Source organism: Otolemur garnettii, unplaced genomic scaffold, assembly GCF_000181295.1.
Source record: "Otolemur garnettii isolate 467f Iridium unplaced genomic scaffold, OtoGar3 scaffold00054, whole genome shotgun sequence".
NCBI classification, from domain to species: Eukaryota; Metazoa; Chordata; class Mammalia; order Primates; family Galagidae; genus Otolemur; species Otolemur garnettii.
In genome coordinates, this window is record NW_003852449.1 from 4,454,952 (window position 1) to 4,468,658 (window position 13,707).

The window sequence follows — 13,707 nt, forward strand, 5'->3', positions numbered from 1 at the left end:
GCCAGTAGACATAGCTTGGAGTCTCTGTTCTTCTAAAGAATTACTTTGCAGGAAGGGGGCATATTTAAAACTGAAGCCTCCAGTTGACTTACTGGAAGAATTTTGTGACCATAAAGATATTCTGGAAGAAACTCTCTGGGGTGGGTTGAGGGGCCTAATGTGAAGAATAGTAAAGTAGCACAAAACAATTTTTTCATTTCTCTTCATGTTGCACCATCTTAGTTGCTATAACTTTTTGATAGCTATTCTTTCCTACTTGCCAGTTTCAGTTTTTTGCTCCAGTTTTAAAACATTCTCTTCCATCTTTATGGCAACTATGATGTATTAGGTAGGCATTGAGCCATATCATCCAATTTTGTTGAAAACTTACAGGTAAAATGTGTAACTTTTCTTTATTATAGTCTTTTCTAGTTAACATTAAAAATTTTATATCATGAGAGAGTTCACAGTTTACCAAATTGTTAACTGCATGATATAAAAATGACCTAATTAGGAAGCTCAGCATTTTTAAATATTTTTCTTGGTATAAGTAGAAATCTACAGGTAACTTTTTACTATTAATAAAATATTGAAGACAGGATAGTTTGAGTTTAAATACTTCTCTGGCGAAAAAATAAATAAATAAGTACTTCTCTGGCAGTAAATTAACTTGGAAATGTAAATTAAGAGATGAAAGGAAAATGCATTTGCAATAAGAATAGAAACTTTTATGAATTTTATATTAGCACTGATCTCATTTCTTGTGAGTTTTTCATTTTACCACTTAATAATTTCAGTTCTTGGCTCAGCACAGTGCCTGTAGCACAGTGGTGAGGGCACCAGCCACATACACCAAAGGTGGTGGGTTTGAACTCAGCCTGGGACAGCTAAACAGCAATGGCAACTGCAACAAAAAATAGCCGGGCATTGTGGTGGACACCTGTAGTCTCAGCTGCTTGGGAGGCTGAGGCAAGAGAATCGCTTAAGCCTAAGAGTTTGACGTTGCTGGGAGCTGTGACTCCATGGCACTCTATGTAGCAAGGGTGACATAGTGAGACTCTCTCTCCAAAAAAAAATTTTTTTAAGTTCTTGATTAATAAGAGTTAAATAAAACAATGTAAAGGACTAATTATTTATTTAGAATTCTAGGTATTTATACTCTTACATCTGGATATTTAGTATATACCAATACTCTACTAGAATGAATAGGAATCAGAAATGTACTTAGATCCTTTTTGTACAGGTGCTTTAGTACTTTGGTAAGTTCCTTTTGGAAACATAATGCTTCAAATTTTTATGTGTTAAAGGTGAAAACAAAAAGATTGAAAGCATCACATTTAAGTTGTTGGAGAAAAAGGTTGAATTTTAAAAACTGGTATTCCGAAACACCAAAACTCTTTTGAATTATAGTGTGAAATTGTAGAGTTAAATTTCTGAAAGATCTCTTTAGTAAATGGAATCTGTAAAGTCTCTGTTTAGAAGAACTCTTTTTCTGAAAGCCTCTTTGCCTTTCATTATAAAAGAGCCTGGTACTGCTTTCTGTTTTAAAAATCCAGCTGGAAAATTACAGAGTCCAAACATGTGCCCATCGGTTCTTCATTTGGAAAGAATAGAAATATGTCTTCAAAATGGAGACTGGCATTTCAGTATTTATTCCCATCAGTGGGAGTTACAGTTTACATTTTTTACTTTTTACTTCTGTAGCTACGTGTATTTTAGCTTCTGCGTGGTGTAACTGAATTTTAAAATACCATCTTTATTTTATGTAGTTCTGTGATGCTCAAATCCTCCAATGATCTCTTCTTTCTGAGCCTCTCAGAATCTCTAAATAAAATCAAGATGTCTGTGCATCTTAATTTTTTATACTAAATTGAAACATTGTATATTTGGGTTGCTTCTAATCATAAAAATGGACTTGTATGTGTCTGACAAACATATGTTCTTTTAAAAATAATTTTATATGTATTTAAAAAAATAGACTTATTCTTTTAGTACAGTTTCAGGTTTACAAAATAACTGAGCAGAGTTACATTTATCTGCTGTCCTTGCAATTTCCTCTGTTATTAACACCTTGCATTAGTGTGGTGTACTTATGATGAGTGTTTACTATGTCCATAGTTTACATTAAGGTTCTCTCTCTGTGTTAAACGCTTCTTTGGGCTTTGACTAATACCTGATGACAAGTATCCACCCTTACGGTTTCCTGCGGGTTATTTTTTTAAAAAAATTTTTTGGTGACTTGGTGGCTTATTTCTTTGTGTCTCTAGATAATATTTAATTGTATGGGATGTACTGCACTGTGTTTATTCATCTACGAAGGGCATCTTGATTGCTTCCAGTGTTTGGCAATTATGAGTAAAATCCTCTATAAACATCTGTGTGCAGGTTTTATGTGGACATAAGTTTTCAGCTCAGTCCCCTAGCGAGGAGTAGGGACTGCTGGATTATGTGGTGAAGATGATGTTTAGCTTTGTAAGGAACTGCCAGACTGTCAGGGTTCAGTGCTTTGCATGTATGTGTTCTTAGGAGTCAACCTAATTGATAGTCTGCAAGGATACACTCTAAACCAGGCGTCCTCAAACTATTGCCCGCGGGCCACATGTGGCCCTCCTAGGACATTTATCCGGCCTGCCAGGGTGTTTTTGTGGCCGCTGCTTATCCTGCTTAGCAGCCGACTCATCCCAGGGTCCGCAGTCCGGCCCTCCAATGGTCTGAGGGACAGTGAACTGGCCCCCTATTTAAAAAGTTTGAGGACCCCTGCTCTAAACTATTTAATCGTAGTTACCTCTGGGAGATGAATTCAGAGGGAAGGACACTGTCATCTTTTACTGATTTATTTTATATTATTTTAGTTTTTTACAATAAAATCTTATTTTGTAATTTTTTACAAAATAATTATTTATAAAATGCTTTAATTTGTAGTAATGAAAATAAAATTGATTGAATATAAGTGAAAAGAAAGACAACTGTTTAAAACAGTGTATTGTCAGTTTCATAGCACTTTGCAGTTATAGATTTTGATCTATTTTTTAAGTAAACATATAATAACTGTTCATTCAACAAATTTATGGAGTGTTTATTATGTAGCACAGTCTTCCAGAAGGCTGTACTCAAAATTAAGAAGACAACACTCTTAATCCAGCCTTGTGGCGTCAAGCAAGCCTTCCTGGAAGAGGTGATAAGTAAACTGAGTCCTGAAGGACAGGTCTGAGTTAACTGGGCTGACGGAGAATGCACCACAATTAGGGCAGTGTTTTCAAACTAGAAACAGAGTAATTTGCCTTTTTTTTGAGACAAGAGTCTATGTTGCCCTCTGTAGAGGGCTGTGATGTCACAGCTCACAGCAACCTCCAACTCTTGGGCTTAAGCGATTCTCTTGCTTCAGCCTCCCAAGTAGCTGGGACTGCAGGCACCTGCCACATTGCCTGGCTATTTTTTTGTTGTAGTTGTCAGTGTTGTTTAGCAGGCCCAGGACGGGTTCCAACCCAGCAGGTGCCCACTGAGCTACGGGCAGCATAGCTTTTGATGAATCTGACTAAAATAAGAATTAATTGTTCTAGACTTTCAAAGAAGCTTGTTAGATATTTTGATGTTGTTGGCACTTGTTTGATATTCTATAACTGGGAAATACAGACCTATACTTTCTTTTGGTTTTTCAGTGAATGGCAGAATGCATTACCCAAATATCCATTTTGCTTGAAAAATTAGAATAATGAATATAGCTTATATTTTTTATTGGAGATATGCTAGCATCAGTCACTGTCCTGTAAGTTAAATATCGAATTCCTTACCTGAAATTTAAATCTTGAACGGTTCAACTGTCATAGTTGTGAATGAACATGTTACTTGTTTGTGCCATCTATGGCCCTTCTACTTAAATCTGTCTTCCCAATTGTAACTTCTTTATTTTTTATTTTTTATTTTTTTTTATTGAATGGTAACTATGTACATTAATACACTTCTGGGGTACAGTGTGGGGTTTTCACATGCAATCTGAAATACTTCCATCAAACTGGTCAACACAGCCTTCATGTCATTTTCTCAGTTACTGTTTTAAAACGTTCACATTCTACTCTTAGAAAGATTCACTTGTACCCCTATCCCAATATGTAACTTCTAATCTGTGTCCACAGAGGTTTTTTTCTATTTTCTAAGGGAGTTTAGAAAAATACTTTAAATTATCACTTAGACAAGGAATGAGGAAAGAGGAAAAACAAGTGGAGAAGTAGCTGTGTTTGTGAGATTATGACATAAGAATGTTAAAAAAAGAATTGAGTCTTATTATTTGATTTTTGTTATCCCAACCCTTTAAGGTGTATTTTAAACATATTGGAAAGCTACTGGCTTTTATTTAGTAACTTTTTTCAGAATATCTCAAGTGCTATTTTTCTTGGGATCAAATTTAACTCTAAGATTATTTATTTGAGACTTTAAATATGTAATAAATAGTTCACATTCTGTTATATTGAAAAGCATCATATTAAATAGCTTAATGTAAAAGATGATTAGTGTATTACTTTGTTAATCTATTTTCAACAAAAGTCACCACTGAGATCTGTTAAATATTACATAGTTTATACTTTAATACCTTTTGCATTTAAAAAAGGAAAAGGCAATTCTCATAGTTTGAAAAGAAGCAGTGAAACTTTGTCGTCAGAATATAGTTCTTGGGTTCTAACCTTTGAGTCTGGTCTCTGCCAGGAAGGAGGACTATGGACAAGTCATTTAACTTCATTGTGTAAATCTTCCTGTGTTTAAATAAATAGAATTAAATAATGTCTACGAAAGTTTCTGCAAAATATAGAGCTTTAAAAACCAAATTAACATCATGATTATGAAATGTGTGTCCAAGCAAGATTCCCAGGAGGTCAGTTATTTATTTTATAACCTCTGCCGTATTTTTCATATCTGAGTCCGGCGTGTGAATTGTTGAGCAGGTAGACAGCCTAAATCTATATTCAATAGTACATACCGTTTTATGACCCAAGAGAGAGTAAAATGCTGACAGATTTTAGGAACTGGGACAAGACCTGAGGCTAACAGATGATTCTTTTGTCTAAGGGCAAAAAGAGAGAGGGTGGAATGGTGGAGGCTTCTGGCTAACCCTTGTTCCCTCGTTCCCTCTGTAACTGCGTTAATGGTTTGGGGAGGAGCAACTATGAATTGGGGACGTTGTTCCCTTTCCAGAGACCCCTCCTTACCTATTCACTATAACAGATGAGGAAAATGGAAGTTTTCAGTTGAGACGTCTGTAGAAAATCCTTTTCTTCCTCCTTTCTGTTGGTGTCTTTCCCTTTGTCTCTCTCTCCCATTCTCTTTTTTTTTCCACCCTCTGTGTGTTTCTAAAAGTGTCTTTTTAAGGCTCTCTTCCCTACATTTTTTTTTTGTCATTCTCCTATTCCTTTTTCTCTTCTTTCCACCAGTAATGTGACTTACTTAATTTGGTGACTTAGCATAATAACCATGCTTTCTTGTTTTATTGGCGTCTTTGCCTTATTTTATGCTAATTATGAAAGTTGACATTTCAGTCTAATGTAATATAAGTGAAAAGTGTTATAAATTTTTAAATTCCATTGCCGAACATGGCATGCTGCTGGGTACAGTGAAAACAAGCCCTTACATTAACAGTGGCACAGTGCTTTAGACCATTTGCTGTGTGTTGACAGCCTTGTGTTCACCTGCATGTCAAAGGTGACCTAGTCATCTCCCATCTTAGAATCCATTTGAAAGAAATAGTCTTAAATAATGAAAACACTATATATAACATCCTTAATGTATAGCAGTGAAGGCAGGCCATTATCTGGAGTATTATATAACCATTTAAAAATTATGTATACATAGAGAAAGTACATGATTTTTAAAACAGAATAAAAAACTGTACCTACAGTGTATCTTGGCAGATATGGATTTAACAAACAATGCTGATGAGAGTATAAATTTGTACAGTTTTAGAACAATATGCTCATGTGTTTGTTGTAAATCCACATACCCTTTGATCCAACGATTATATGTCTGAGTTGCCTTACTGATAGTCATATGTGGTAAAATACTTGCAGTGATATTCATTACAGCATTAATTATGGTAAGTTTGTCTATGATATTTTGTTTAATAGTTTCTCTTCTAGTGATTTAACTGAAGAAAATAGTCAAGAGTGTGTGGATAGATATAAAACTAAGATATACACTTATTCATCCCTTTACTTACAATTGCAAAATGATATTAAAATCCTAAATGTCCAACAGTAGAGGGTTGGTTAAATAAAGCGTCTATCCTGCCAGTGGGAAGTTAAGCAGTGCAGCACACCGGGTTGTAGAGGCTGTGACAAGAATCAGCCTCCACTGGGTGCAGGAAGACACGCACACTGAAAGGTTAGCCGTTTTTCTTCCGGTAGTTAGATACAGTGATAAGGGTTTTTTATTTTTCTTTAATAACCTATAATTATGTTTATTATATAAATAAAAACTGTGAAGTTAAAAAAAAATTAAGTATGAAGAAGAGATTTGGGAAAGTATACCGTAATTTTAAACTGCACCCATTTTAGAGTGGTGGGACTAATGATAGTTTTATTTATATCTTTGTGTCTTTTCTGTATTTTTTTAATGAGAATAAAAGATTCTGGAAATAAAGATTTTGTTGTGTAGCATTGATAAAGCATAATTGAAAAGCTATTAATTAACAAACTTAACACTTCTTATTTTCATTTTTAGGCCAGAAATGTACATACAGGAGAGTTGGCTGCTGTAAAAATTATTAAGTTGGAACCTGGTATGTATGAAAGCCTTTAATACAATTTTTAACAATTTTTGTGTGCAATTCATAAATACACAACTTAAAAGCATTTTCCACTTTTCTTTACTTGTTTTCCTTCTTTTGAAAAGAAGTCTTCCTATGTGTTCTGTGAAGTCAGTAGGACTATCCCCAGTATGGTTATGTGAGATTCCCTGGGAAATGGTCAGTTAAATGGGAGTTTAATGCAATAGTTTCATTGCTAAATAAAATTTGAAATATGAACATTCAAAAATTGAAGATGCATTGACTGACTATTTGTTGTTTTTAAGATTGTAGTTAAATAGTTTAACTTCAGTTTTAGCTTTTATGAGAATTTGATTAGAGTATTCTATGGGGGGATATACAGGTAATATTTGGGATAATGATATTTCGTATGTGATCTGTTCCTTGTAGTTTAGATACGATCATGCTGGTCTTAGCTTAATGCTTATTTTATCAACACCTCTGTGCATTAGAGACTGCTTGTTTTATTTATTTATTTTATTTTTTATGTGTAAACTTTTTTTATTTTTATTTTTCATTTCAGATTAATATGAGGGTACAAATGGTTAGGTTACATGTTTGTGTTTGCATTTGTTAGGTAAAGTTGCTGTGGTAGTTGTGCCTATCCCCTGGGAGGTGTGCCCCTGTAGGTGGGAGCACACGACTGCTTGGTTTAAAGCACATGAGTGTTGGCTTTGAAAATAAAGCTAACCTGAAACAGTTTTATGATTTTGATATCCTAGAAGTTTCTAAAGTATTTTTGTTTGTTTGTTTGAGACAGAGTCTCATTATGCCTCAGTAGAGTGCTATGGCAGCACAGCTCACAGCAACCTCAAACTCTTGGGCTTAAGCAGTTCTCTTACCTCAGCCTCCCAAGTAGCTGAGATTACAGGCACCACCACAATGCCTGGCTATTTTTTTGTTGTCATTGTTGCTTAACTGGCCCAGGCTGGGTTCAAACCCGCCAGCCTTGATGTTTCTGGCTGGCGCCGTAACCACCATGCTATAGGCACCGAGCCGTTTCTAAAGTTTTTAATGAGAAGAGTAGTAGTTTTTGACCAGGTAAATGAATATTGAGTGGTCTGTTAATTTGCTAGCTCATGTAAAGTGTGTGAACATAATTAAATTAGTTTCTTAATTTGAGCAGTTTTGCATTTCACAGGTGTATGTGATTTATAAGAGAAATGATATGACTGAGGTGGTGCATATTAAAACACTCAGCTTTGGGGTGGCACCTGTGGCTCAAGGAGTAGGGCGCTGGCCCCATATACTGGGGGTGGCGGGTTCAAGCCTGGCCCCAGCCAAAACTGCAAAAAAAGAAGAAAACACTCAGCTTTAACATATGACAGAGTATCCTTTCCTTTAGGCGGGTAGAAACTGTTAGTAATACTATTTCAGAGTCCTTTTATTAAGTTATATCTGATAAATATGGAATGATCTCCAAAATGACATAACACAAATAAAAGGGAATATAACAGAACTAGGCAAGCATTTGCTCTCCTGGAGGAATCAAATTATGTTCAGGGGTGCTTGTGGTCCACATTCTAGGTTGGGCACTCAGGGAAAACAAAGATGTTTCGGTCTTTGTGCGTTCAGTGAGTACACAGGGCTTGTTACAGCACTGTCTTACTTATTTGACTTGTGGGGATGGCTTACTTTTGGTTATAGTTCCTATAACAAATTAGTGTATCTGCAAAGCCGAATGATTCTGAATCCTCAATGAGCCAGTAGATTAGACTAACATAGGAAAGGAGGTTAATAAAAAAAGAAAAATATGTCATGTGTATGATGTGATTACATAGGAACCACGAATTAGGACCCTTTGAAAGGCCAGAATTTCTCACTCTATTGTTTTGTGAAAGCTACTGATTGTATGTTAAAGGTTACTTATATATAAAAATTGAGTAATGTTTAAACTCTTCCTTCAAAAAAGAATAAAATAGAAGTTCAATACATGTTAATAATATGATGTTAGTATTTGGCCTTTTTTATATTCTGTTCATTGCCTATCCTCATGCTGTACCCCAATTCAATCAAGTTATCTTTATAATTGATTTCGTAGATGTCGTCTGCACTTGAAAATGGGTGACTCTTCCTCATCTGAGTTCCCTGCAGTTTGTCTTCTGTCTTTGTACTCTGCTAATATTTTTCTTTTCTGAGTATGTGTGTTTTTTCCTCTTAGATAAATTCATCAGTCCTCCTTTCTCTATTTCCTATTCCCACATACTGAGGCCTTTCTATAGATGATTATTAAAAAAATAAATAAATAAAATGAGTTTATTCTAAGAGGTCGAAGAGAACTCCAGATCTATTCTTTTTCAAATGGCTGGATAGTTTTCTGAAACTACTGCTATAGATTCTTTAATCTACAGGTTTGGTAAACTAAATTTAAACTAAAATTTTTCCATGTAAGTATGAATTTTGTGTTCTGGTTAAGTGGGTTTTTTTTTCATTCCTAGTTCAATACTATCCTGGTTTTGATCACCATATTTTTTATTTATAATTTCATTGCTTTTATTTTTCATATATTTCTGTTTTTATTAAATATATATATAATTTTTTTTAGAGACATATATATATATTTTTCACTTTATTGCCTTGGGTAGAATACCGTGGCAGCGTCACACAGCTCACAACAACCTCCAACTCCTGGACTTAGATGATTCTCTTGCCTCAGCCTCCCAAGTAGCTGGGGCTACAGGCGCTTGCCACAATGCCTGGCTATTTTTGTTGTTGTTGTGGTTTGGCCGGGGCCAGATTTGAACCCGCCACCCTCAGTATATGGGGCCAGCGTCCTACTCACTGAGTCACAGGCCCTGCCCTTTATTAATTATTTTTCAGGAGAACTTTAAAATCATTTTTATCAAGGCACTTCTGAGATTAGAAGATTTGGCATTTTGACAGTAGAAGGACTTTTGTTTTTGTTCAAACCTGCCCTGCATGTCCCCCTAGCCCCACGCATGGAGCCAGTGCTCTAACCATTGAGCTACAGGCACCCAGCCAGGAGGATTTTTCTTCTTCAGGTCTTGGGGAAATAATAGTTTTGCCATATAAATTTATGGTATTTCTTGCAGTTTTGAATAGGATCTATATTTTCCTCTGACATGCTCTAGTTAATTAATTTTTTTTAACTTTAAACAAATTTTTATTACACAAAGGTTGTCAAATAATTGGATATTTCTCTACTTTGTACACAATTATTCTTACTCCCCACAGAAAGGCTGCTTAACTTTTCATCTGGTGATGGCAAGCACTAAAATTCTGATTTTAACAGAACAGTAGTAAAAATGCCTCAGTGATTTAGTTGAAATTAGTAGACTGGTATATGGCTCTTGTACCCAGTATCAGGAATGTACAAATGTCATTTTATTCAGAAATATAAAATAAATTATCTGTAGGCATGGACAATGGATGACAGCAGTCAACCATTATATTTGTCAACTGAAACCAGTAACTGATGGTTATAGTGGTTTTCTTAAAACATCAGCCAGCCTTTTCTTCACTTTCTCCAACTGACTTCTCTGAAGTTATGGGTGAGGAACACCGCCTTGAGCTTCCTGTCACAGTTCATTAATGGTAAAGCACTATTCTAGGAATTAGAACATGCCACCTCCCATGCCACCCATTGCACCCATTCCAGGGTCCTTCTCTTCTTTAGGAAGTTCTGTGACTACAACTTCCGCTGTAGTTAACAGAGAAGCCACCCCAGCAGCATCCAGGAAAGCAGTTCTTACAACCTTTGTTGGATCAATGATTCCTTTTTCCACCATATTCACAAAATCTCCAATCATAGCATCATAACCAACTTCTGCGAAACTTTGCATTGTTTTCTCCACTATCAAAGATCCTTCGACACCTGCATTCTTAGTGATGGTCTTTGCAGGAATTTTGAGTGTTCTTTTAATAATTTCTATACCAATTTTTTGATCTTAATTAGCTGGAGTTAATGAGTCCAAGGCTGGAATGCACCAAAGCAGAGCACAGCCCCCTCCGAGAACAATGCCTTCTTCAACAGCAGCTCTTGTGGCATTAAGGGCATCTGTAACTCTGACTTTCTTTTCATTTACTTCAACATCACTTGTTCCACCAACCTTCAGCACAGCTATTCCGTCTGAAAGTTTTGCCAGACATTCATTCAGTTTTTCCTTTTCACATTCACTAGTTGTAATCTCTAACTGCTCAACAATTTCTTGAATACGTTTTTCGATTTGAGCCTTGTCACCTTTTCCTTTCAAGAGCGTAGTATCATCTTTGGTCACAATGACCTCTCCCGTTTTTCCTGTCCTGAGGCTTCTTCAAGGTTTAGGGTCAACCCCTCTTCTCTGAACACTGCACCACCAGTAGCAATCACCATGTCTTTAAGCTGATTCTTTCTGTTATCACTAAAACCTGGAGCTTTGACTGCTACAAGTTGAAGACCAACTTTTAGCCTATTCAAAACAAATGTGCTTAGAGCTTCTCCATCAACATCTTCAGCAACTATGACCAAGGGCTTACGGTGACCATTGGCAATTTCAAGAGCGGGTATGATTGACTGGACACTAGAAATTTTCTTTTCACTTAATAGAACATAGGCATCCTGGAATTCACATTTCTGACCTTTCGATGTGTTAATAAAGTATGGAGAAATATAGCCTTGATCAAACTTCATGCTTTCGATAATTTCTAATTAATCATTCAGTGTTTTTCCATCCTTTACTGTGATGACACCTTTTCTTCCAACCTTTTTCATTGCATGAGAAATGATGCTGCCAGTTTCTTTGTCACCATTTGCAGAAATCATAGCAACCTGAGCAATTTCTTCAGGGGTTGTCACAGGTTTAGACTGCTTCTTCAGTTCAGCAATGACAGCATCAACAGCTAACATCATACCTCTCCTGATTTCCACTGGATTAACACCTTTGCTAATCTTTTCAAAGCCTTCCTTGGCAATAGACCGTGCCAACACAGTGGCAGTGGTGGTACCATCCCAGCCTCCTTGTTTGTGTTATTGGCAACATCTTGAACAAGTTTAGCTCCAATATTTTTATATTTATCCTTTAAGTCAATTGACTTTGCAATAGTCACACCATCTTTTGTTACTTTGGGACTTCCCCAACTCTGTTCAATAGTCACTGTTCTTCCCTTTGGCCCCATTGTAACGGCTACAGCATCGGCTAACAGGTCTACACCTGAAGCATTAATGCTCGGGCATCTGCACCAAATTTTACGTCTTTGGCATAAGCCCAAGTGAGATGGGAAGCCAGTGCCCTGGACACTGGTCTTATCTGACGAAGAACTATGAGTAATCAAAGCATTTCTGCAGGGCGGTGGCAGGGCGTGTGTACAGGCGGCATGGCAGGTTGTCGGCGGCAAGTCTAATTAACTTTTGATATTTATTTACATTGTTCATTTTATCCAGTATATTTTGTCTCTGACAGTCTTACAGAATTTCTGTTTTTTCCTGATAGTCTTTTAAACTGTTCCCTACAACTATACAGTCATATCATAGAGAAAGATAATTCCAGCTGCAGACTTCCAGATGAGGATCGTTCTCCCAGGCTGTCTGCACTAAGCGTTAGGGGCTGACGCAGTGCTGACCGTCCCCTAGGTGGTTCTGTGCATTTCTCCTTCTGTGCGGGGCACTTTTTGCTTAAGGTATTTTATGTTATGTCAGCTGATTTGTGAAACTCATGATTATGTTCTATCTTCATTTATTCACTAACTTATTTATTGAGTACCTAAGATATGTGAAGTTCTGTACTAGACAGTAGGAATATGGAAGAGAACAAAAAGGCAACACCTTGTTCTCCTGGGACTCCAATTCTAGTGGAGGAGGCACAGTAAAGAAATAAATGTCTTACGCACTGGACTCATACAGGTCATCGGCTTTGGCCTTCCCCTTACTGTTGTGGCTTGCATTCTTTATCCTTAATTCATTCCCTGTGACCTCTTTAACCTTGAATATAACTTTGTAAAACATTGATTTGCCCAGCCTCCTTTTGTGTATGTTTTTGTTGTATGTATGTGTAACAAATGGATAGACCTAACCTGGGCCCTATAATTATACTTTAATTCTTTCTTGATCATTGGTGTTTCTCTTATAAAAAATTGTATTTGCTTTTGTTTTATAACCCAATCTGAATCTTTTTTTATAGATGAGTTCGTCACTATATTACTGTTTAAAGAGATGTTTGATTTTTAGTTCTGTTGTTTACTTTTTTTATTAATGTTTCCTTGAAGGTATTTTTGTTATGGCTGGGGTTTTTTAAATTATTTTTACTTCTGATAATTTGAAAGGTACAATTATGTAGTTTTGTCAGGATAGCCTATAGAGTTTTGAGTAAAACACTAAATGTGTAGTTTTTAAATCTGCACCTTAAATGGAACAGTCATCTGTTAACTTCCTCGGTTTAAAGATGCTGAAAGGTGCATATTTATACCCTTCCTGCTTCTTTATGCTCTCATTGTCAACTTCTTGTTAGTTTTGGGGGGATTTCAGCCCAGAACTTTCTAAATGTATTGGGTTATTAGTATGTTTTAGTCTGTGTGCCTTTCTTTTAATAATTATAATATTTGTGATCTACTTATGAATGTAATGATAAATTATTTAGACTGAGTTTAATATTTAAATAGATTCAGTGCCACCATTAGTCTTTTCGTGCCATGTCCTTGCCATTAAGACATTTATTTGGTATCAGCTGTCAATAGAGTGAAATGTACTATCAAAAATATTTTCCTATAAGTATTAGGAATAACATAATAACTTTTACATTAACAATTTTTTTTCTTAAGAAATATTGTTTTCACTATATTGCCCAGGCTGTCCTCAAACTCTTGGGCTTCTCCTGAACTTTGCAAGTAGCTGGGACTACTGGCTTACACAGCCATGCACAGTAGGAGTAATAACATTTGAATCCACAAACCGATTGTTCTTCAAACCTATTCTTTCCAAAGTTTTTGCCTTTTTTTTTTTT

The 13,707-nt window shown here is 36.0% G+C and overlaps 1 protein-coding gene and 1 pseudogene across 3 annotated transcripts in view; one reads left to right on the forward strand and one right to left on the reverse strand.

Moving 5' to 3' along the window:
- Positions 1–13,707, forward strand: part of MAP4K5 (mitogen-activated protein kinase kinase kinase kinase 5) — a 102,330-nt gene that overhangs the window by 16,649 nt on the left and 71,974 nt on the right. For both annotated transcript variants that reach the window (XM_023514480.1, XM_003792154.3), the window contains exon 3: positions 6,688–6,745. In XM_023514480.1, the coding sequence (XP_023370248.1) occupies positions 6,688–6,745 (58 nt within the window). The remainder of the gene's footprint in view (positions 1–6,687; positions 6,746–13,707) is intronic.
- Positions 10,296–12,048, reverse strand: LOC100942084 (annotated as a pseudogene). Its single transcript, XR_002773977.1, has one exon. The product of XR_002773977.1 is annotated as a 60 kDa heat shock protein, mitochondrial pseudogene (transcript).